At 44.0% G+C, this 22,682-nt stretch overlaps 1 protein-coding gene across 1 annotated transcript in view; it reads right to left on the reverse strand.

The window, feature by feature from the left end:
- The window catches only part of LSM4 (LSM4 homolog, U6 small nuclear RNA and mRNA degradation associated), a 38,052-nt gene extending 16,209 nt beyond the window's left edge, over window positions 1-21,843 (reverse strand). Inside the window, exons 1-4 of the mRNA XM_083179242.1 lie at window positions 21,727-21,843; window positions 18,779-18,820; window positions 7,595-7,693; window positions 1,247-1,430 (exon numbers count right to left, since the gene is read on the reverse strand). Coding sequence (XP_083035368.1) covers window positions 1,247-1,430; window positions 7,595-7,693; window positions 18,779-18,820; window positions 21,727-21,780 — 379 coding nt within the window. The 5' untranslated portion in view covers window positions 21,781-21,843. The remainder of the gene's footprint in view (window positions 1-1,246; window positions 1,431-7,594; window positions 7,694-18,778; window positions 18,821-21,726) is intronic.
- Window positions 21,844-22,682: the final 839 nt, after the last annotated feature.

The raw sequence follows: 22,682 nt of genomic DNA on the forward strand, positions 1-22,682 counted from the left end.
AATATGGTGCACAGACTGAGACACTGCTCTCCGTACACCACCTTTATCCTGCAATAAACTTCTGAAGCATGCATGCTTTCTGCGGGAAGAGATTGGAAAACAGCTCTTTGCGCTAATCTGGAGGAATCCATCATGCATCTGACCACAAAACAACTTTCCAGGAATGAAGAAACTCAGGTGAAGACGTTCACTACACACAGCTGGGAAATCTATCAGCAAACACAATAAGCTACTGCGATTAGAGACGCCGCTGCTACAACAAAAGTCTCCTTTTCATTTGTGCACACCTTATAGGATAGGCATCACATAGAGCCATCGGAGCTAAGTCTTGTACGATTACCTATCAAGCTACTGGTAGTAAGATGGGAGTTTGACAGAACACTGGAATTTTAAACAGAAGAGGTGCTACTTTGCATATAGGCACCTCTTATGTTTAAATTTATGGTGTGCTATCCAACTCGACCCTTTAATACGGTAATCGTAAATGTAGACACTTTGAGGTACAGATGCTTTTTGCCTAGAGTAGCAGCCCCAACCACCTGCCCATAGGTGATTTTAATTAGTAGGAGTTCTTGCATTTGCATACTACATTTAAGAAGAGGCACTATAGTCAAGAAGCAGATTACATTGATAATATCAGTAGTATGGATGTAAGAGACCCCTAATGAGGTTTCATGGCCCTGGCTTTTTGGCCAAATATTGTGCCAAAAATTTAAAATTTGCATCATCATTAAATTGTAGAGTTCATTATGATTGCTCTGATTAAAAGTGTTATTGGGGGGGGGGGGATTCAATTGTGGGCAAATCGCAGTTGACAAGGAATTTTATAAACAGCCAACAGCAGCCCAACTCTGGCCACCTGTCCGAAAGCCACATATGTCTAAGTGCCCAATACCCTGTAGGTTAATAATTTTGATTAAGGTCCCACCAACATAAAGTGCGGTGCCTGGCACTTAATTGACTTCACCCTTATGCTTAGAGTGCACACAGCCATTTCTGCATGTCTGAAGGGCAGAAATAGTTAATTATTACAAATACTGGAATACCTATCTGCCAGTCTTCCACATGAACCGTTCCCATAGTTGTCCATGGGAACAGGTTGTAACAAGATGTGCATAGCAAAGCTGTACCAACCTTGCATTCTGGGCCAACGCCAACTTCAGATGAATGGATTCAGGAATTTTTTATTTATTTTTTAACAGAGGAATGGACCAGACATAATATGCTGCACAATGACCAGACTTACCTCGCCCAGCTCCTCCAGCTCCTCTACCTTTCATCTGCTTCTGTTGCTGCATTCCACCGCGTCCTCTGCCCTTTGACATCACTTCCTCTTTCACCATGTCAATAATTTCATCAGGGATCCGCAAGTATTTAATAGTGCTGCCACGTATGTAGCACTCAGGCATTCTCCAAAATTTGTCACCATCCTGGCAGAAAGTAAATATGACAATAATTATAACAGGAAAACACATTCAATATTACGTAACTAAATTACTACTAAAAAAGGACAAAAAGACTAGAAACCCTAGTACCAGGCTAAACTGACCAGTGATGGCGCTATAAAGCTCATCTATGACAACATACCAGCTTTGCCAACATTATTCATGACTTATTTTTAAATAAATTATGAACATTGCGAAATAAAAAATAAGAACACAGCAGTGAAAGCGAGTTTGGGAGGACATGAGCATGGCATATATATATAGGGTACCCACTGGGTCCATAAAAGACCCAGGTTCAGCTGCGATACAGGTATATTTAAATATAATAATTCTTTAGCACATAACTTTAACCCCTCTCTCACACCTAGAGATACTTGTTAGATACACATTTAGTTGAAGGATGAGCTTAGTTGGTACTTTATAGATTTCGTGTCCGTTGAGACATTTGTAACAAAAATGACTTTTAACCATTTAGCAGAATTAGACGTATTGAATAGAATGAGACACAATTTTCTGCTGTCCCCATTAGGGCGATTGTGATTCCCTGTTGTGTCAAAACATTGGGACTGGGTGATCTCCTTTGAGGGGAGAAAAGTAAAGGTGGCGCTGTAATGTGGGCTGAGTTACTGGCAGCTGCTAGAGAGGTCAGGTTAGTCAGGCCTGAACTAGAGCGGGAAAAAAAAAAAGGAGAAGAAGAATTGGGCAGCAGCGCTCACTATACACAAATTAATAAACAATTAAACCAATAAAAACCATATGGATATTGGACTGATTTCACATTAAAATAGATACATTTTATTGTACTTGTTTCCTAGCATGGCGCCCATCGCATACCATTACATAAGCTATGCGATGCAATAATCGGGTATATGACCCGGATTGTACAAATAAATATCACACAACATCGCATGCCAGCAAATGGCATGCAATGCGATTTTTAATTGTACAACCCTGATGGGTGCTTACAATGTTAAATGCTCCCCCATTGTCCACGCCACCCCCACTATCAACGCCAACATGAAGCGTGGCGAGCGGCGGAGGTACGCGTCCTCCGACCTTTTCATACCCCGACTATCCACGTCGGCGTGGAGTTGATTTTAGACAGTGTGGTGAGAGTAGCAAGCCACCGAGCCCGAAGCGTGGCGAGCCCCGCTGAATACATGTTAAGTCAACCACGTCCCCTTGCCACGCTAAAATCAACTCCACACCGACGTGGATAGTGGGTTATGAAAAGGTCAAAGGACGCGTACCGCCGCCGCTTGCCACGCTTCGGGTTGGCATTGATAGTGGGGGTGGCGTTGACAATGGGGGTGCATTTAACATTGTAAGCACCCATCTGGGTGCTTGTACAATTAAAAATCGCATCGCATGCCACTATATTGTATGCGATGAGATGTATAAGATGCAGTAAGATCAGAATCGTGGGCGCCGTGCTAGGAAACAAGTACCCATTTTATTAATACAATGAATGACAGTTGTGTGAAAACATTGCAGGGAATCACACCACAATTCTGGTATGAGAGAGAGTGTAAAGTCAGAGTAAGGAGAAAAGGATAAGGAAAAATAAAAAGGCCCCTGTTAGAATGCATGCAGCCCCTTGTTGTCATTGGACATTGCAAGGAGCTGCTGCTATAATCATGGGGATGAGAGAGTGAGAAAAAGATGGGGAAAGAAAAGAGATAAAGTTTGAGAGAGGTATAGTTTTGGAGAGAGGCACAGTATTAATATGGCGTTCTCAAATATATGATATATCAGTTGTGCTTCCCAAACAGTTGATATACAGTATACATATGGGGTTCTCTCAAATATATGTACAATATGCAAAACACTATAAACTGCTGTACTCATGACCTCCGGTATAGCTGCAGCTTTGCTGAAGCCTTCAGCATTACTCCCCTCATTGGCAGCAGTGTGCTTCTCTGTACACAGGCTGCACCCTGTAAAATGGATGCCGACTTCTCTGTACCGCCAGATCTGCTGGGAATCAGAAGGCATTGCATGCACAGGCTCCGTCCATCCACTATGGCACCAAGGGCTTAAAATGGTGCCTGCGGACCACTGACAGGGAATCCTTATTACCATCTTAATTGAAAAGCCTGGTCTCCTGCTAGCCAAGGACCAGGCCGCTACCCCCACTACCCTGTGGTTGTCGGATGCCGCCAGTCTGAGGGTCCATGAGGTGCGCTGCACGCAGCGGCGACCAGTACCGTAGTGACCGTGGTTTAGTAGCTGGAGACTTTAGTGATGCTGCATGCAAGGTGGATAAATCTCCCCGACAGCTCATGTGAAGCAGACAGGCAGGAGCAATTACTACCTGTCTGGGTCTTTTGATTGTAGCATTCACTATACTATACATACAGTGGGTAAAAAAGTATTTTTACAGCCACCGATTGTGCAACTTTATCAACATAAAAAGATGAGGTCTAATTTTCATCATAGGTACACTTCAACTGTGAGTGACAGAATGTGGGGAAAAAAACCCAGGAAATCACATTGTGTGATTTTCAAACAATTTATTTGTACAGGTATATTCTTGCACAAAATAAATATTTGCACAATCAAAAAGTTAAACTCGATACTTTGTAATATAACCTCGATTGGCAATTACAGAGGTCAAACGTCTCCAGTAGTTCTTGACCAAGTTTGCACACACTGTAAGCAGATATTTTGACCCACTCTTCCATGCAAATATTTTATAGATCTGTCATGTTTTGGGGCTGTCGCAGAGCAACACAGACTTTCAACTCCCTCCACAGATTTTCTATTGGGTTGAGCTGGAGACTGGCTAGGCCACTCCAGGTCCTTAAAATGCTTGCATACAGGCCATTTTAGGAATGGTATGGCCGCCATTTTGGTTTGCAGAGTTACGCAAATAAAGTATAATACCCAAGTTCTGTAATAAGTAACAAGTTTCTCAGGATAAACCATGAAAGCTAGGGTGATACCTGAAGACAAAAGAAACCAAGTTGCATTCTCCTGCACCAATCCAAGAGAAGCGACATCAGATCTCCTAACCAATGATGACCCTTACTGCCTCCCCCTCTTTGGACACTATAAGAGTGGGAGCACAGCCCAAATTTAGGTTCTCTTCCCTCCATTTCCCTAGGCTATAATCTGGACAGATAATAGCGAGCTCAATGACCAAGGGCAGCGCCAGCGCTTTAGATGAGACGGTAACCGTTTGCATTCCTGTATGTATTTTCTAGTGTGGCTGATTGTATTTTCTATCTGATTTTTCCCCCCCCTAGTAGTGTAAAACATACTTTGTATTGTTAGACAAACTGTACACTGTGTTATACTGTTTTTTCTCTCTCTGTAACCCCTGCTGTCCGCTAGGGACTAAATACATTATTTGGAGACTCTATCTCCTTATTTCTTGAGTTATACTTGAGTCTTGGCTTTTATTCGCATTTAGCGACAAAGTTGTAATACGGACATTGTCCTTTAAAGGTGTACTCAAGTTGGGTACTACGTACTGGGAAAGATACTGTTTTATAAGTATTGGTATAGCGTGTACCATACACGTACAAGGTTCGCTACGCTGTGTTACGCTTTGTTTGCACGTAGCTAGGAATAAAGGGTTAGTGGTTTACGGATAAAGTACATAAACTGCGCACTTCACTTGTTATCCATCTGGTCATATTTATATCGGTATTGATACCGGGCAGTGGGTTTGGGGTCATTGTTATGCTGGAAGCCCCAGCCACATTCAAGCTTCAATTACTGAGGGAAGGGGGTTTCTGGGCAATATATCACGATACATGGCTGCATTCATTCTCGCCTTAAGACGGATCAGTTGTCCTGTCCCTCTTTGCAGAAAAGCAGCCCCAAAGCATGATGTTTCCACCCCCATGCTTCACAGCATGTATGGCGTCCCTCCAAACACGGTGAGTGGAGTTAATACCAAAAAGTTCTATTTTGCTCTTAACATTACCAGCTACCTGAGGCACAAATCGAAGAGGGAAGGGAAGGGTATAGAGGGGGAAAGATCACACTGACTAAGTTCGAACTCCTGGTGACTAACCACTGTAATGCTGCTTTCACACCGCAAAACCTGCTCAGACCAGGTATTTAAAATGGTTTTTGAAAGGGGTCAGAACAATTTTAACCCCTTTCACACCACATGTAAATACCTGGTCTAAAGCAGGTTTGCGGTGTGAAAGCAACAGTGAAAAGCTGTAAAGCCGCCCCCCCCCCCCCCCCCCAATGCTCGGAGAGACAGTCCGACACAGGTAGCAGCAGCGCAGGGTGTGCTGATGAGAGGGACTGAGAGCAGCCAGCGGTGCAGCTGATGGAGAGCGGGCAGGGGGGCGCATGGTGAGGTGATGCCCCCCCCACATCACCTCACCATGCGCCCCCCTGCCCGCTCTCCATCAGCTGCATTGCTGGCTGCTCTCCGTCCCTCTCATTATCAGCACACCCTGCGCTGCTGCCTGTGTCGGACTGTCTCAGCGCCGTCTCTCCCACCCCCACAGAGGACGAGGAGGCCTCGGGACATCCACGTCATGCTCCCGCTGCCCGCACTCCGCTGCTGCCCCGCTCCGGAACCGGTGAAACAGGGCAGACAGCCGCCCGCACCCCAGCCGCCAGTCCCCGCGCCGTCAGCAGTAGCAGCAGCCCCCAGCTCTCACCCCGGGCAGGGCAGGACACAGTGCCCCGGCGGACACTTGCAGGGACCCCCTGCCCCCAATGCGACCATTCCCTTCCCTGCGCTGGGGGAGGGGGGGGGGGGTTTGAATACCGTTTCAGACCCGTTCTACACACAAAATAAACGGGTCTGAAATGGGTAGGACCCTCCATATTTACCGTTTCCAAAAAACGTTATTTTTTTTGGAAACTGTAAAAATCACTCAGCACCTTTCAGACCGCACACATTACCGTTTTGAAACAGTAAAGAAAACAGCAATATAACGGTTAATATGTACGGTCTGAAAGGGGCATGACTGGATTCCAGTATCCCTTAATACAGTGGTTCCCAAACTGTGTGCCGTGGCTCCCTGGGGTGCCTCGGGACACATGCAGGGGTGCCCTGGGTTGGTGCTCCAGGACCAACTCAAATTATTAATGGTTAATTATGTATGAGCAAAACCAGTGCTGGTGGCTGCCAATCATAAAATGTGTGCAAACAGAAGCAAATCCTGCCCTTTACCACATAACTGACCCTAGGAATCGTATTTAAACCCAATCAAATTAATTTTCTTTTGGCCTAGGGGTGCCGTGAAAAAAAAATCTGATACTCTAGGGTGCCGTGATTCAAAAAAGATTGGGAACCCCTGCCTTAATAGATGGAGAAATACACATTTACAGTACATGTAATATGATTGTTTATGTGAAAAAACATACCACATGGGGATTAACCTCCTCAGGGCCACAGCTGCCCTCTGGGCCATGTGAGATGGGTCTTTGGCCCCAAATAAGTGCGATCACTATAATTATATAGAGTATATAATAAATCGGCAGAGGGCCCTGCTCGCACGAGGGGATATATATGGACACAATAGGGAAAAAAGGGCAGATTATATAATAGGACAGTTGCAAGACATGGTGTTAATCTTGTTATGCAAAGAGTGTTTACAATACTATCAGTGCATCACGTGTACATAAAATCTACGCAATTCCCATGTCATTTAATAAAAAACGTGAGACCAATTACTTCTAAAAGGCATTTCTCCATTTCTGTTTTGATGCTCCTAGTCAAACTGAAGCGGGCAAGGGTAAGGTCTATACCAGGGGTTCTTAAACTATCAGACAATATAAATAATTACAGGCCCCCCCAAGTTACTGCAGAAGGTCATCACATCACAGGTGTAGTCAGCACATACATGGCAGCATTGTGGAGGCAGAAAATGATGGCAGGATTCTAAAATCACAGACAATTCAATATAGTTTCCAGATTCCTTGAATCACTGACTGAGATCAGAAAAGTGATCAGCCTTATGGTAAGCAACATGAAGTCGCGACCCCATGCTAAGAAGATCGGGCCCACTTTGGGGTCAAAACCCACAGCTTGAGAACTGCTGGTCTATATGATCATTACTCATACGTTTACCAATAGTGCATTGGAATAAATATAAAACATGCAATTAAGTATTTTATCCTACCACTGTAATAAAAAATAAAAAAAGAAGGTCGTTTATAAGAGCACATACCCTAGAAGTACAAATGACTTCACGTAGATTGATATTCATCCAGTTGTCACAGCTCACCAAGTGCCCGTTATACGTTTCACCATTCTTTAACTCCACCAACTAATTTAGAGAAAGGAGAAATTATTTGGTATACTATCATCCACAACTGATATTTACTGTTGAAATAAAGCAGTTAGTCATAGGTGTAAGTAATAGCCTGCCCTATGCATTGGACACACTCACCAGGTATTAATTTTTTTTTTTTTAAATTTGGTAATTTTTTATTGATTTTATGTACCAACAAAACAAACATTGCTGAACATAAAATAAATTATAGATGGGTTGACAATATATTGCAGGCATTACACATTTGTTGAAACAGCAGAGGCATAGCATCTCATAATAATATAAATGGCTAAGTGTTATAAAGTCGAATCCGGATATAATTTCATTATATCATTTTCACAATAAAATGTAACACTGCATGTACCTGAAGGCGCCATTCGGACAAGCTGAAGCACAAATCTAGTCTAGGTTGAAATATAAGGTATGCCTCATTTTTTTTAGGATGCACCTATAACTATATTCTAAACCTATATGATTTGTAATGTCATAAAGCAGGCTAATATAGTAAAATAATAATCTAACCCATCCAGCAAGAATAAATGCCCAAAATATATCCCCCCCCCCCAAACTCACCCTATATAGCCTCACCCCCAAAACAAACCGACCCTTAATCATCCCAAATCAAACCTCCACATACAGAAAAGCACACCAATATGAAAAATATCAAAAGATAAAAACAAATAGAAAAAGGGCATCTTAAATTATAATAGCTAAGAGAAAAATAACTGATCTTGCCAGCTGTCGATGTCTTGATAGAGCAAAGTTATCTCAGAAAAGTCATCCCCAGTCACACGAGGATAGACCGGAGGACATCCAGGATATTTAAACAGATTCCAGGAACTGATCATGTCCATCAATAGTGAAGATGGGATCAGTAGGTGGATCACATCAGCAAAGCGTTAAGGTACGAAACAGCAAATAGATTCAAATTTGGACGGAACCATAGAAGAGTACACTTCGAGTGGGAACCAGTATAGGACTAACAAGAGCCACAGGTTCAACATGCATAGGCAGAGCATCCACAACAGCCTCAGCATACCACTCATGGGTGCAGGTAGAAGACAGGATATCATCTTTTATATCAGCCATCTTTCGAAGGAGCCTAGAGGCTGAAATTGCACATAGTATTTGTTGGACAGCAGATTCCATAGCTCAATATGAAACACACTAAAAGGGATCACCTGGGAAATAAACCATCAGCTGTATGATGGCGGTGGCTAGCACACCGCGTAAATGTATAGAAGAAAATGTCAGCTTCAGGATCACCAAACAGCAATACCCTGTATTAATATAGGTAATTAACCTCAGAAGTCCAAGAGTTAGACCACACAGAAGGGTCAGGGAATCAATAATCATCATCAGCTTAACTGAGCATCCATGCGAAAAATATGGCAACCGTACTTCAGATTAGTCAAGGCAGCACCTCACCCCAAGTTACTCCCCAACACCACCGCAGCAATTGCCAACAGCCGTGTCAAGGAGTTACTATGCACCAGTGGAAGCTTCCAAAGCAGAAGTACTGCCCCTGTGTACTCCATTGTGGTTAACAGCAGCAACCCACAACCGCCCTGGCCCAGCAGACACGCAGGCAAGGTGGCGCCTGCAACCCCGTGTGGTCAGTAGCAGTGAGTCTCAGCTGAGAAAGTCTCCTGCTCTCACCACCTTACTTTCCAGGGAGCCGCCGTCACAGGACACCCTGACCCGCTGTATCCCCGGTGAACAAGGCACTCGGGCAGCAGCGCCACACAAGGATCCACGTGGCTAGCGGTTCAGCACACAGGGAGGCCGCAGCACGTATCTCCCTCCGACCGCAGCTAGAGAGTCTTCATATAAAGCAACGTCAGAGAGTCAGGTCAGTTGGGCAGGATGTCCAGTGGCTGAGGTAGGATTCACAGTTCAAAGGATAGGAGAAACAGGATAGAAAAACAGGATAAATGTAGGGAGCACAAAGACTGCCATGCCCCCCCACCAGGTATTACATTTACCCACAGGATTACAGAACAGCGTAGCTTTATATTGGTGCCCATACACGGTCCGTTAAACGGATCCGTTTGGGTCTTAATTAGCATGCATCGTATCGGATCGCATGCAATGCGATCCGATATGATGTTTAGCTAGTACAAAAAGTATGTGCAGCACATACTTTTTGTACCGTACTATGCATAGTACAAAACGGACGGTCCGGGAACGGACCGTCTATGGGTACCTTAAGTGAGGGTAAAAAAAACCAAACAAACAAAAAAAAATGTTGCAGTATGATGTAAAAGCAAATACACTCGAGAGTAAAATAATGCATAATGTGCATTATTGTGGCAAATCCCTTCTTTGGCTTCTATAATACTGTTTAAGTGCCTAGTCAGCAACTTTATTTTAGTATAAATTGTTCAGAAGAGTCCTATGATGAAAATATGCATCAAACTGAAAGAACAGAAATTATACTACGTTAAAGAGGTTTTTAGTGATGCTCTGGAACGCTTTCCCTTCTGCTGGGAATGTGCCAATATTCCTGCAATAAATTCACTTGAAGAAAGCTATGGAAACATAGAATTGACAGCAGATAAGAGCCACTTGGCCCACCTAGTCTGTCCCTTTTTTATCCTTAGGTAATCCAACCCTTTTCTAGCCTTGGTTGTTTGTAAGAATATTGATATTAATATGATTATCCCCACAATGTTAAATTGCTCTACTACTTACTAAAGTGCGGGTTAAAAGTGGAGATGTTGCCCAAATAATCCAGATTCTAGTTATCTTATAGAACATGGGTCTTCAAACTGTGGCCCTCCAGATGTTGTGGAACTACATGTCTCAGCATGCCCTGACAGTTTTGGCAAGTTCTTATAGGAAAAAATGTGGCAATGCATGTTGAAACATGTAGTTTCACAACATCTGGAGGGCCACAGTTTGAAGACCCATGTTCTAGAATATGCCAGAAATAATGTGAACTACATTCTGATTAAACCAAAGAATATAACCCTAGGGTTACTAGTAGCACTGGTCCTATGTATTTACAGGATCCCAATCACTGTGCACTATTGCTGCAGCTTTTAACCCCTTCATGACAGAGCCAGTTTGTGCCTTCATGACAGAGCCCTTTTTTTCAAATCTGACATGTCTCACTTAAGTGGGGATAACTTTTTTTTGCTTTTACTTATCCCAGTGATTTTGAGATTGTTTTCTCGTGACACATTGTACTTCAAGTTAGTGGTAAATTTTGGGCGATACAGTCTGTGTTTTTTTGTGAAAAATACCAAAATATCGTGAAAAAATGGAAAATTTAGCAATATGCAAAATGTCACATTTTCTGCTTGTGAGACAAATAATCATACCACTCAAAATAGTTAATAACTAACAAAGACCATATGTCTACTTTATGTTGCAATCATTATTTCAACCTCCTTTTCATTTTTTTGGACACTAGGAGGCTTCAAATATGACTAGCAAATTCTCAAATTTTCAAGAAAATTTCAAACACTGATTTTTTTTAGGGACCAGTTCAGTTCTGATGTGACTTTGAGGGACTTGTATGTGAGACACCCCCATAAATGATGCCATTTCAAAAACTGCACCCCTCACAGTATTCAAAACAGCATTTTGGAAGTTTGTTAACCCTTTAGGTGTTTCACAGGAATTAAAACAAAGTGTAGGTGAAATTTCAAAATTTCTTTTTTTTTGCAGAGTTTCAATTTTAATACATTTTTCTAACGAATACAGTAGATTTTACTAGAGAAATGTGACTAAAAATTGATTCCCCCAATTCTTTTGTTTTCAAAAATATCCTATATGTGGCCCTAGTGTGCACGTTGACCAAACCACAGGCTTCATAATAGAAGGAGCACCTACTTGATTTTGGAGCCTCCTTTTTATGAGATTTTTTTTTAGGCACCATGTAGGTTTCTAGGCACCATAAGTGCTAAAAGTTAGGAACCTCCCCCACAAGTCACCCCATTTTGCAATCTACACCCCTCAGGGAATTCATCTAGGGGTATAGTGTACATTTCAAACCCCCAGGGGTTTCACCAATTTTGGTACAACTGGGATGTGAAAATGGAAAATTACATTTTTTTACACAAACATGCAGTTCTGGCTCAAAATGTGTCATTTTCACAAGGAATGAAGGAGACAAAGCACCCCAAAGTCTGTGCCCCAATTTCTCCCGAGTACGGCAATGCCTCACATGTGACCAAAAAATACCAGTTGGGCGCATGGCAGGACTCAGAAGGGAAGGAGTGATTTTTGGATTTGGCAGCACAGATTTTGGTGGAATGAATGGTGGGTGCTATGTTGCACCAATACAGTGGAACCCCCCCACAAGTCACCCCATTTTGCAAAGTACACCCCTCAGGGAATTCATCTAGGGGTATAGTGTACATTTCAAACCCCCAGGGGTTTTACCAATTTTGATACAACTGGGCAGTGAAAATGAAAAATTACATTTTTTTACACAAAAATGCAGTTCTGGCTCAAAATGTGTCATTTTAACAAGGAATGAAGGAGAAAAAGCACCCCAAAATCTGTGGCCCAATTTCTCCCGAGTACGGCAATGCCTCACATGTGACCAAAAAATACCAGTTGGGTGCATGGCAGGACTCAGAAGGGAAGGAGTGATTTTTGGATTTGGCAGCACAGATTTTGGTGGAATGAATGGTGGGTGCCATGTTGCATTAGCAAGACTCCCAAAGCACCAATACAGTGGAACCCCCCCACAAGTCACCCCATTTTGCAAAGTACACCCCTCAGGGAATTCATCTAGGGGTATAGTGTACATTTCAAACCCCCAGGGGTTTCACCAATTTTGATACAACTGGGCAGTGAAAATTAAAAATTAAATTTTTTTACACAAAAATGCAGTTCTGGCTCAAAATGTGTCATTTTAACAAGGAATGAAGGAGAAAAAGCACCCCAAAATCTGTGGCCCAATTTCTCCCGAGTACGGCAATGCCTCACATGTGACCAAAAAATACCAGTTGGGTGCATGGCAGGACTCAGAAGGGAAGGAGTGATTTTTGGATTTTGCAGCTCAGATTCTGGTGGAATGTTGGTGGGTGCTATGTCGCATTAGCAAGACCCCCGAAGCACCAATACAGTGGAACCCCCCCACAAGTGACCCCATTTTGCAAACTACACCCCTCAGGGAATTCATCTATGGGTATAGTGAGTACTTTGACCCCACTGGTGTTTTGTCAAATTGTTAGGCATCGATACGTGAAAATGAAAAATGTCATTTTTTCCATTAATTTGTAGATTCACCCCATAATTTTATACTTCCACAAAGGGCAATAGTAGAAAAAGCACCCCAAAATTTGTTACACAATTTCTCCTGAGTATGGCAATACCCCATATATGGTTGTAAAACGCTATTTGGGCAGACAGCAGGCTTCAGAAGGGAAGGTGCACCATTTGGCGTTTTTGGCGCAGATTTTGCTGGAATGGTTTTCATGCGCCATGTTGCATTTGCAGAACCCCTGTTGTATCAGAGCAGTCAAAAACCCCAACAAGTGATACCATTTTGTAATCTACACCCCTCAAGGAACTCATCTATGGGTATAGTGAGTACTTTGACCCCACTGGTGTTTTGTCAAATTGTTAGGCATCGATACGTGAAAATGAAAAATGTAATTTTTTCCATTAATTTGTAGATTCACCCCATGGGTATAGTGAGTACTTTGACCCCACTGGTGTTTTGTCAAATTGTTAGGCATCGATACGTGAAAATGAAAAATGTAATTTTTTCCATTAATTTGTAGATTCACCCCATAATTTTATACTTCCACAAAGGGCAATAGTAGAAAAAGCACCCCAAAATTTGTTACACAATTTCTCCTGAGTATGGCAATACCCCATATATGGTTGTAAAACGCTATTTGGGCAGACAGCAGGCTTCAGAAGGGAAGGAGTGCCATTTTATCATAGAGTTTGCTGGAATGGTTTTCGGGCGCCATCTTGCATTTGCAGAGCCCATATTGTACCTGTGCAGTGGAAATCCCAAGCAAGTGATACCTTTTTGTTACTAGCCCCCCTCATGGAACTCACTTACAGCCGTAGTGAGCATTTTGACCCCACTGGTGTTTTGTCAAATTGTTATGGGCTGTGAAAATAAAAAAAAAAACTAATTTTTTACATTAATATGTAACTTTAGACCAAAATGTGCCATTTTCACAAGGGTTAATAGGAGAAATTGTGTAACATATTATGGGGTGCTTTTTCTCCTGAGTATGGCAATAGCATATATGTGTTTGTAAATTTCTGTTTGGACACATGGCAAGACTCAGAAGGGAAGGTAATGGCATGCGGCTCTTTGTACAAGCTGTGTGGAGTACATTAAAATTCAAGGGAAGTGTGATATATCTTAAAACAATCTTTGATACACAAGCCTGGTTGTGTGGGGCAGGTTTCACAATGGTAAGTTGTGTCCTTTCTTATCCCCTTTTTGTAGCATACTCTACATCGTTTCTGGGACCTTCCTTTCTTTCCAGTGTGGGGGACTTCACTCGGAAAATGTTGCCCTGGTACAATTCGCGAGGCCTCGCTTCCAGAAGTACTAGGGCCCCCCTGTTCCTGGTTGCCAAAAATAAGGGCCTTTATTACTGCCTCTTGGTAATCCAGGAATGTCCCCCTTTGGCCTGCACATCAATGTAGTACAAATGCGTTGTACAGTGCCATTTGTACTATGTGTACAGCTAATTTTTTATACCAGAACCTTGTTTTTCTCATAGCACTGTAAGGCTTCAGCACTTGATCTGACAGGTCGACCCCCCCCATGTACCTATTATAATCCAAAATGCAGTTGGGTTTTGTAGTTTCGGTACTTGTGCCCCGCACTGGGACAGGGGTGCTGCTATGGCCATGCACTGTTGTCAAGATAAGGACATCTCTCTTGTCCCTATACTTGACACACAGTACATTGTCGCTGCATAATGCCCTGCTCTCGCCCCTTCTAAGTGTTTGCCCAAGCAGCGACCTAGGGAGGCTTCTATTATTTTTCCGTGCAGTGCCGCATGCCACAGTACTTCTGGAAGCGAGGCTTTTGAATAGTGGGACGCTGGTATAGAAATTATCCAGGTACAGGTGGTATCCCTGGTCCAGCAGTGGGTGCACCAAATCCCACACTATCTTCCCACTAATTCCGAGTAAGGGGGGGCATTGTGGGGGGTCTATTTTTGTGTCTCTACCTTCATATATCCTAAATTTGTGTGTGTACCCTGATGTACTCTCACACAGCTTGTACATCTTCACGCCATACCTTGCCCTCTTACTTGGCAGGTACTGGCGGAATTGGAGCCTCCCTTTGAAATGTACCAGGGACTCATCTATTGAAATGTGCTTCTCGGGGATGTATGCCTGGGCAAACTTGGTACTAAAATGGTCTATTAGGGGTCTAAGTTTATATAACCGGTCATAATTGGGGTCATCCCGGGGTGGGCACTGTGCATTATCCCTATAATGGAGAAACCTAAGGATCGCTTCAAAGCGGGTCCTTGACATAGCCACACGGAACATTGGTGTATTGTATAAGATGTCTGTGCTCCAGTAGGACCTAATCGTGGGCTTCTTCACTAGCCCCATGCACAGTACAAGGCCCCAAAATATAACCATTTCATTTTTATGTACAGGGGTCCACTTGCGGGGCTGGGCATAATTAGAGGTGGGGTTTTGCTCAATAAATTGTTGGGCATAAACATTAGTCTGGGTGACCATTAGATCAACTAAATCATCACTAAATTTTTTTTTAAAAAAGTCCAGCTCTCTGAACCCTGCTGAATTAAATTGTATTCCTGGATTCCCTGTGAACTCAGGGACCTGGGGTACGTAGTTTTCAGGGGTTGTCCATGTGGGGTCAGAGGACTCGACTACTGCAGTGGGAGTCCTGCGTTGCCTCCTCGGGGGTTCATCAGAGTCACTAGATGATGAAGAGGATGACAAACTGAAATTTGTCTCATCCTCGCTAGCAGACTCAGTATCAGAGGCCAGAAACTCGTATGCCTCCTCGGCAGTATATGTTCGTTGGGCCATAGTTTTATTGGTGTATGTATTTATGAGGTGCTTCAACACGTGTGGGGTTTTGTAGCACTGACAATGTGCAAATGCACTGCAAAAATTATGGTGTGCGAATGCACTGAAAAATTATGGGGTACAAATGCACTGAAAAATTATGGTGTACAAGTAACGCACAGAAAAAATTATGGGGTACAAATGCACCGAAAAATTATGGGGTACGAATAACGCACAGAAAAAATTATGGGGTACAAATGCACCGAAAAATTATGGGGTACGAGTAACGCACAGAAAAAATTATGGGGTACAAATGCACCGAAAAATTATGGGGTACGAATAACGCACAGAAAAAATTATGGGGTACAAATGCACAGAAAAATTATGGGGTACGAGTAACGCACATAAAAAATTATGGGGTACAAATGCACCGAAAAATTATGGGGTACGAATAACGCACAGAAAAATTATGGTGTACGGATAAGGTACAGAAAAATTATACGGATCACAACACACAAAATTAGGTGGTGACTACAGGGAGGGTGATCACAGCACAGATGACCACAGGGAGGGTGATCCCAGCACAGATGACCACAGGGAGGGTGATCACAGCACAGATGACCACAGGGAGGGTGATCCCTGCACAGATGACCACAGGGAGGGTGATATAGGCAGGGGTGACCACAGGGAGGGTGATCCCTGCACAGATGACCACAGGGAGGGTGATATAGGCAGGGGTTACCACAGGGAGGGTGATCCCTGCACAGATGACCACAGGGAGGGTGATATAGGCAGGGGTGACCACAGGGAGGGTGATCCCTGCACAGATGACCACAGGGAGGGTGATATAGGCAGGGGTGACCACAGGGAGGGTGATCCCAGCACAGATGACCACAGGGAGGGTGATATAGGCAGGGGTGACCACAGGGAGGGTGATCCCTGCACAGATGACCACAGGGAGGGTGATATAGGCAGGGGTTACCACAGGGAGGGTGATCCCTGCACAGATGACCACAGGGAGGGTGATATAGGCAGGGGTGACCACAGGGAGGGTGATCCCTGCACAGATGACCACAGGGAGGGTGATATAGGCAGGGGTATTGTGGTGATCAGCGCAATTTCACACAGTCTAAACACAGCCTAAACTCTGACACAGCTCTGACACAGCTTCTCCTTCCAAAGCTCTAACACAGTGAGAGGGTTAGAGCCCGGGAAGAGAAGCAAAACACCCCTTTTACAATAGAAAGGCTGTGATTGGTGTAGTCAGGACTGACTGACCAATCACAGCGATCGGCGGGGCGGGACCACTCTGATTGGTCCGCGGGCGCACTGACCCGATCGGCTGCTGTTGATGACAGCAGCCATCTATACTATGTCGCCTTGTCACTTGACAAGGCGACATGACACAGCGGGGACGTACCTGTACGGCAAGGTGCGCGAACTACCCCGCTGCCGTGACGTACAGGTACGTCCGCGGGCGGGAAGGGGTTAAGAGGTTGTGTACCTCAAACCAAAACAAAGAAAAATAAGGAAGACATATAGCTTACGCCAGGGGTGTCCAAACTTTTGTGACGAGGGCCAGATTTGGTGAAGTGTAAATGTGTGGGGGCCGACCACTCAGCCTGACATTCTTTGAATCATTAATCACATCAGAATGGTCCCCCAGCCTGCCTCCATTCACTGTATGTCCGCCAGCATGACCCTCCTTCACTTTATGTCCCCCAATCTGCCCCCTCCCTTATCTGTATGTATCCCAGCCCCTTGTGTGAGAAAGAGGAAGGAGAGGCAAAGCAGGCACTGGAAGAACAGGAGATGCTTGGGCTCCCACTGCTCCCCTCCTCCGCTCTGCATGTTACAGAAACAAGCTTCCCCCTTGCTGCCCCCTCCCCAAACACTGCTTTCACTGTGATTGTGGAGTAGGGCGATATACGATTGCAGCAGCAGGGGTAGGACGCCAAACACATCTGACTATGGTGGCCGGCACCTCCTCACTGCAGCAGACAGCAAGGTAAAGGCGCACTCACTGGGGCCCCACCTTTAGTGTCCTGTGCTGTGCTTCACACATCTGATGCTCTGCTCGTTTCCAGCTGCGGCCCGCTTGAAATGACAGCACGGGCCGCAATTGGCCCCCGGGCCTGACTTTGGGCATGCCTGACTTACGCTAATATGTACTCTCAAGGGGCGTAGTTGTGCTCAACTCAATAATTTATTTCAATCATATAAAATTAAACATCTCCACATTTAGAGATCCGCACTTTAATAAATATACCCCTCAGTCTCTTCCACTCATTAAAGGATATACATGCTGAAGGACAAGTGACTCCTTCAATGTAGTACCTCATTCAATTTAATTAAACTATCTGTACTAAAACATGGATAACCTTTAAATCTAGAGCGCCGGGGTGCCTTCGGACAGTATGGAAACCACTGGATAGAGCTGATCTTTGGTTACATTGCATAAACAAGAGCACAGTCAAACAGCAAGTTCAACATCAATTGTTATTTAATGGTACTGAGTGATTGACATCCCATGTTGAATTATTTGTTTAATGAGAGTATTTTTGATACCATCTCCACATTCACAAAACATGTTTAATCACAAATGGTTTTAAAGAAACAACGCTTATGTACTCCATGTTCTAGTCCACAGTATATGTAGGAAACATTCCCAGCCACCATCGAGCAGTGACTTTCTTTTGGAAGAATGGATCAAATTTAATTCATTTGTTAAATCAATGCTATAGCACATACAGGTCATAACAGTTGCCCAATGTCCTACTACTTATGGCCATATTGGCAATTTCATTTATTTTCCTGCATTTTGCCAGTTATAGGATTTCTAAATATTGCCATGTCAAAATTGCCTTTTATCATGGACCTCCCAAAGGGGGAAAAAACAATTCTACAAGGTAATTCCAGAGTGAATGTCATCTTTACAGTGTACAACCAGATTTGAACCTCACCCCTTATCAATATCAGCAACACCACTAGTGCATGCATTGGTTTACTTCGATTGAGTTTTTAGGTAGGCCAACTTAAAAGGTAGCAAATACTCTGCAACATTAAATTTAGTTATTTTAAATAACTTACCATAGGGTGATTCTGGGCAGTTTTCAACAAAGATAAAGGAAGCTGCACAACAAAAGAAAAACAGCATTATGTGCCAGAAGGCATGTTAGCACAAGATTTCTTTACCCACAGAATGTTGTATTATCCAGCGAACACAGCTTCCATTTACCCCTTTCACATCGCAGTCAGGTCGCACTTTCACATTAAAACCCGTTGTTGTAAGTTGTGGTGCTTTCATACCGCACCTCGGATTCGGCATGAAAAGCTGGCGGTCGGGATCCCGGCGTTCAAAATCCCGACGCCGGAATCCCGACAGGGGGGGACACGTGGATCACCTCGACCCGGGTCCATACGTAACCAACCCAGCTATATGAAAGGGGTATAAAGCCCCATACAGAATAGGAGGTTGGCGTCGCAGACTATATTGGATACACACCTGCCGATGTTGCAAGGGGCAGCTATGAGGGAAGGGGTCAGATATTGCATGTACACATTAGATGAACTAGTAAAAGAATATACAAAACCCCCTCCACACACAGTTCGGGCCGAGGTTGGAACCAAACCAAGACTTAAGTGACAGTAATGATAACTATTACTGTCCATTGCAGACAAGCATAAGTGGCAGTATTGCAAAGGGCTACACAAGTGTATATACACAGTATATACACTAAGTGCATTCACTTTTTGAGCATGCAATGTGAAATCATACAAATAAAGCTACGCAAACTGGTGCAGTATTCACCCAGCAGCACCTACAGCAGGGCTGGGCAACACCGGCCCTCCAGATGTTGATGAACTACACATCCCAGGATGCTTTGCATTAGTTTTGCTATGTGGCCATGCTGAAACTGATGCAAGGCATGGTGGGATGTGTAGTTCATCAACATCTGGAGGGCCGGTGTTGCCCAGCCCTGACCTACAGTATAAGCAAGTTGAAAAGCTTCATGATGGGATCCAACTCAAATGGCTCATGGCACAGCCATAGGAGTATAATTACAATAGGGAATATTCAGTAGGGTGAATAGGTTAGTGTGTTATAATCCCCCTGTGATTACAGGCTGTGTTTTGCTAAATAATTTCTTTGTGCCACAAACTATTCTTGATGTACAATATCACACAAGGCTGAAGTTAACTTCTTATTCAGGACATTCACTTTTGCAAGAGTTAATGGGGCAGATGTATTAATCTGCCTATAACGTTTGGCGAATAATGAGTCCCGCTTCTCCAGCATAACGTGGAGAAGCGGGCAAACGTTATATGCAGATGTATTAAGCAGATAAGGAGAGCCGTTATCCCCAGCGTGAACGTCTCTCCTTAAAAGCGCGAGATCTCCAGCGCAGCCCAAGCCAGATGCAGGGCTAGCATTGTCCCCAAAGTGGGGGATAGGACAACGCTAGCCCTGAGCTGGCGAAGTGGCCGGGGTGAATTAACGCCTTGAAGGCTGTTAATACATCGCCCCGGCCGTTAATCCCTGGAGGGGATTGCAGGGACAGCCCCGCAGAGCGGAACTCGGCGGGCTGTCACTAGCGCACGTTAGGTGCGCTAGTGATACATTAGGGAAATCGTAATCCCCCCCAGTTAACCAGCGTTAAGTGCATTTTTGCACTTAACGCTGGTTCATACATCTGCCCCAATGAATCTTGGGCCACAGATTTGACACCAGAAATCAACAGAGGTGTGTCACTTGCATATGACCCAATTGAAATTGGTCTAGCTCAATGCAGATTTGGCCATGAAATACACTGGCAAAGTGGGCACATGCACCAGATTTAAAATTTTTGAATATGGTAGCTGTAGTTTTGCAAGGGTTATCAAGTCTTGGTCCACAAATTTGACACCTGAAATCAACAGGGGTGTCACTATCATATGACCCAAGTGTATTTTGTTTAAATATTACGCATATGTTCACATTGCCAGTGTATTTCATGACCAAATTATACCCCTTTTGCACCGCCGCAAAAAAACAGGTTTTTCCATTGTGGACCTGGGTCAGCGGCGGTGAAAAGGACCTGGGTAGAGGACAGTGTAAATGGGTAAGCCGGGTCATCCAACTCAGCTCCTTTTTACAGCAATGGGGGAAGCCCGTCCTGCTGTCAACATGGAAGTTGGGCGCGGGACGCACACAGCCTCTGCTTGCTGTCCTCTGAAGACAGCAGCGGAGGCAGGGAGGAGGTGCCCAGCAGCAGGTTACCTTGGTGCTGTGCTTGCCCCCAGCACAACGATCTGCAGTACCGGCGAAGTCATCTCCAAGCCCCGTTGCAGTTTACACTGCAGGTAGATACCGCAGTGTAAATGGTGCAAATCCCGCATCCGACCTGGCTTGGATCAGTGTTCCAAAAACTGGGTAGGATCCAGGATTTGGGTGTAATAGGGGTATTAGTGTTGTGCCAGACAAATTTAAATTGAGTCATATGCAGATGACACCCCTCTGTTGATCTCTGGTATCAAATTTGTGGATAAAGATTCACTAACCCTTCCAAAAGTTAATGTTCTGAATAAGAAGCTAACTTCAGCCTCATCAATATCACACCTCCCAACATCAAGACTCCCAGCATCTGGACTCCAGCATGGCAAAACTGTAGTGGTGTAGATTCATACTTGCCTACCTGACCCTCTCCATGAGGAAGAAAATGCTCTTTTCTTTGACTTCCCTGGTAATGTATGAATTGCCATCACCTGTGATAAAACACCTTTCTTATCAATTATCTAGCTCACCACGGGTGATGGCAATTCATACATTACCAGGGAAGTCCAGAAACAGAGCATTTTCTCCCTCATGGTGAGGGTCAGGTAGAGCACGTATGGGGTAAGTATGGTAATGTTTAAAATGGAAAATCTACTTCTCAAAATTAGGACAGTATGAATACCTGTGTAATTACGCACCAAATACACGATAATACAGAGCCTAACACGGTACAATTACAGCATTTACACGGCATTGTCCCACATCATCTCCCCACAGGACTCACCATTCTCACACTTGTATCTCCACTACCAACGCGGCTTCCGTTCCCCGGATACATTAGTATATCACACACATCCCGCCACAACCCTGGTAACCACTGACTGACAGCTACCTAAACCAATAGAAAACACGCCTTGCGGTAACATGACCCAGGAGCTACGCACTCATCCTGGAAAGAAAGCGCTAGAGTAACTCATGTGAAATGTACACAAACGCGGCCGCCATTTTTCTGGAGACAAGTCAAGTAGAACGTCAGTGTCCTTTACGTTTACTAAAGACAGCTGAAGGATTAACAACTACCACTGTATGGGTAAAGCACAGACGTACGAATAATGGAGTAATAATAGAATAGTCACCATAGCTGCCTGCTAAGCTGAAACAGCAGCTGCCAAAATGTAATGTCTGCAATATATCTACTGGCTTCTAGAAAGGGCAATGCCTCGGCCAGGGGTCGGTGCAGATGATTTTTTAATATATCTTTATCTACATATAGATATACAGGTACAGTATCCCGTATCCGAATTATTCCAAAAACAGTGTTTTTTTTGGAATAATTCAAATGTTCTTTTGTTCTCCAAACACCCCCCCCCCCCCCCCCCAAACCCTTTTTTTATACTTACAAAGTCCTCTGGCGTCCACGGCAGGCATTCAGCATCCTCTCCGGGGTCTCCAGCGGTCGTCCCAGGAGTGCATTGCGCAAGTGCGCCGGTGATGCCACCATCACGCCTGGGAACTCGCGCAATGCACTCCTGGGAACACTGGAGACACCGGAGACGGTGCTGTATATATATATCTATATATAGATATATATATCTATATATCTATATATAGATATATATATATATATATATATATATATATATATATATATATATATATAGATATATAGATATATACAGTGCTATTTTTGTAGAAAAATAGGTTCAGGAACTCTGGGATGGTGCAGTGTGGGCGGGGCTT

Source organism: Crinia signifera, chromosome 1, assembly GCF_055691185.1.
Source record: "Crinia signifera chromosome 1, ASM5569118v1, whole genome shotgun sequence".
In the NCBI taxonomy this organism is placed as follows: domain Eukaryota; kingdom Metazoa; phylum Chordata; class Amphibia; order Anura; family Myobatrachidae; genus Crinia; species Crinia signifera.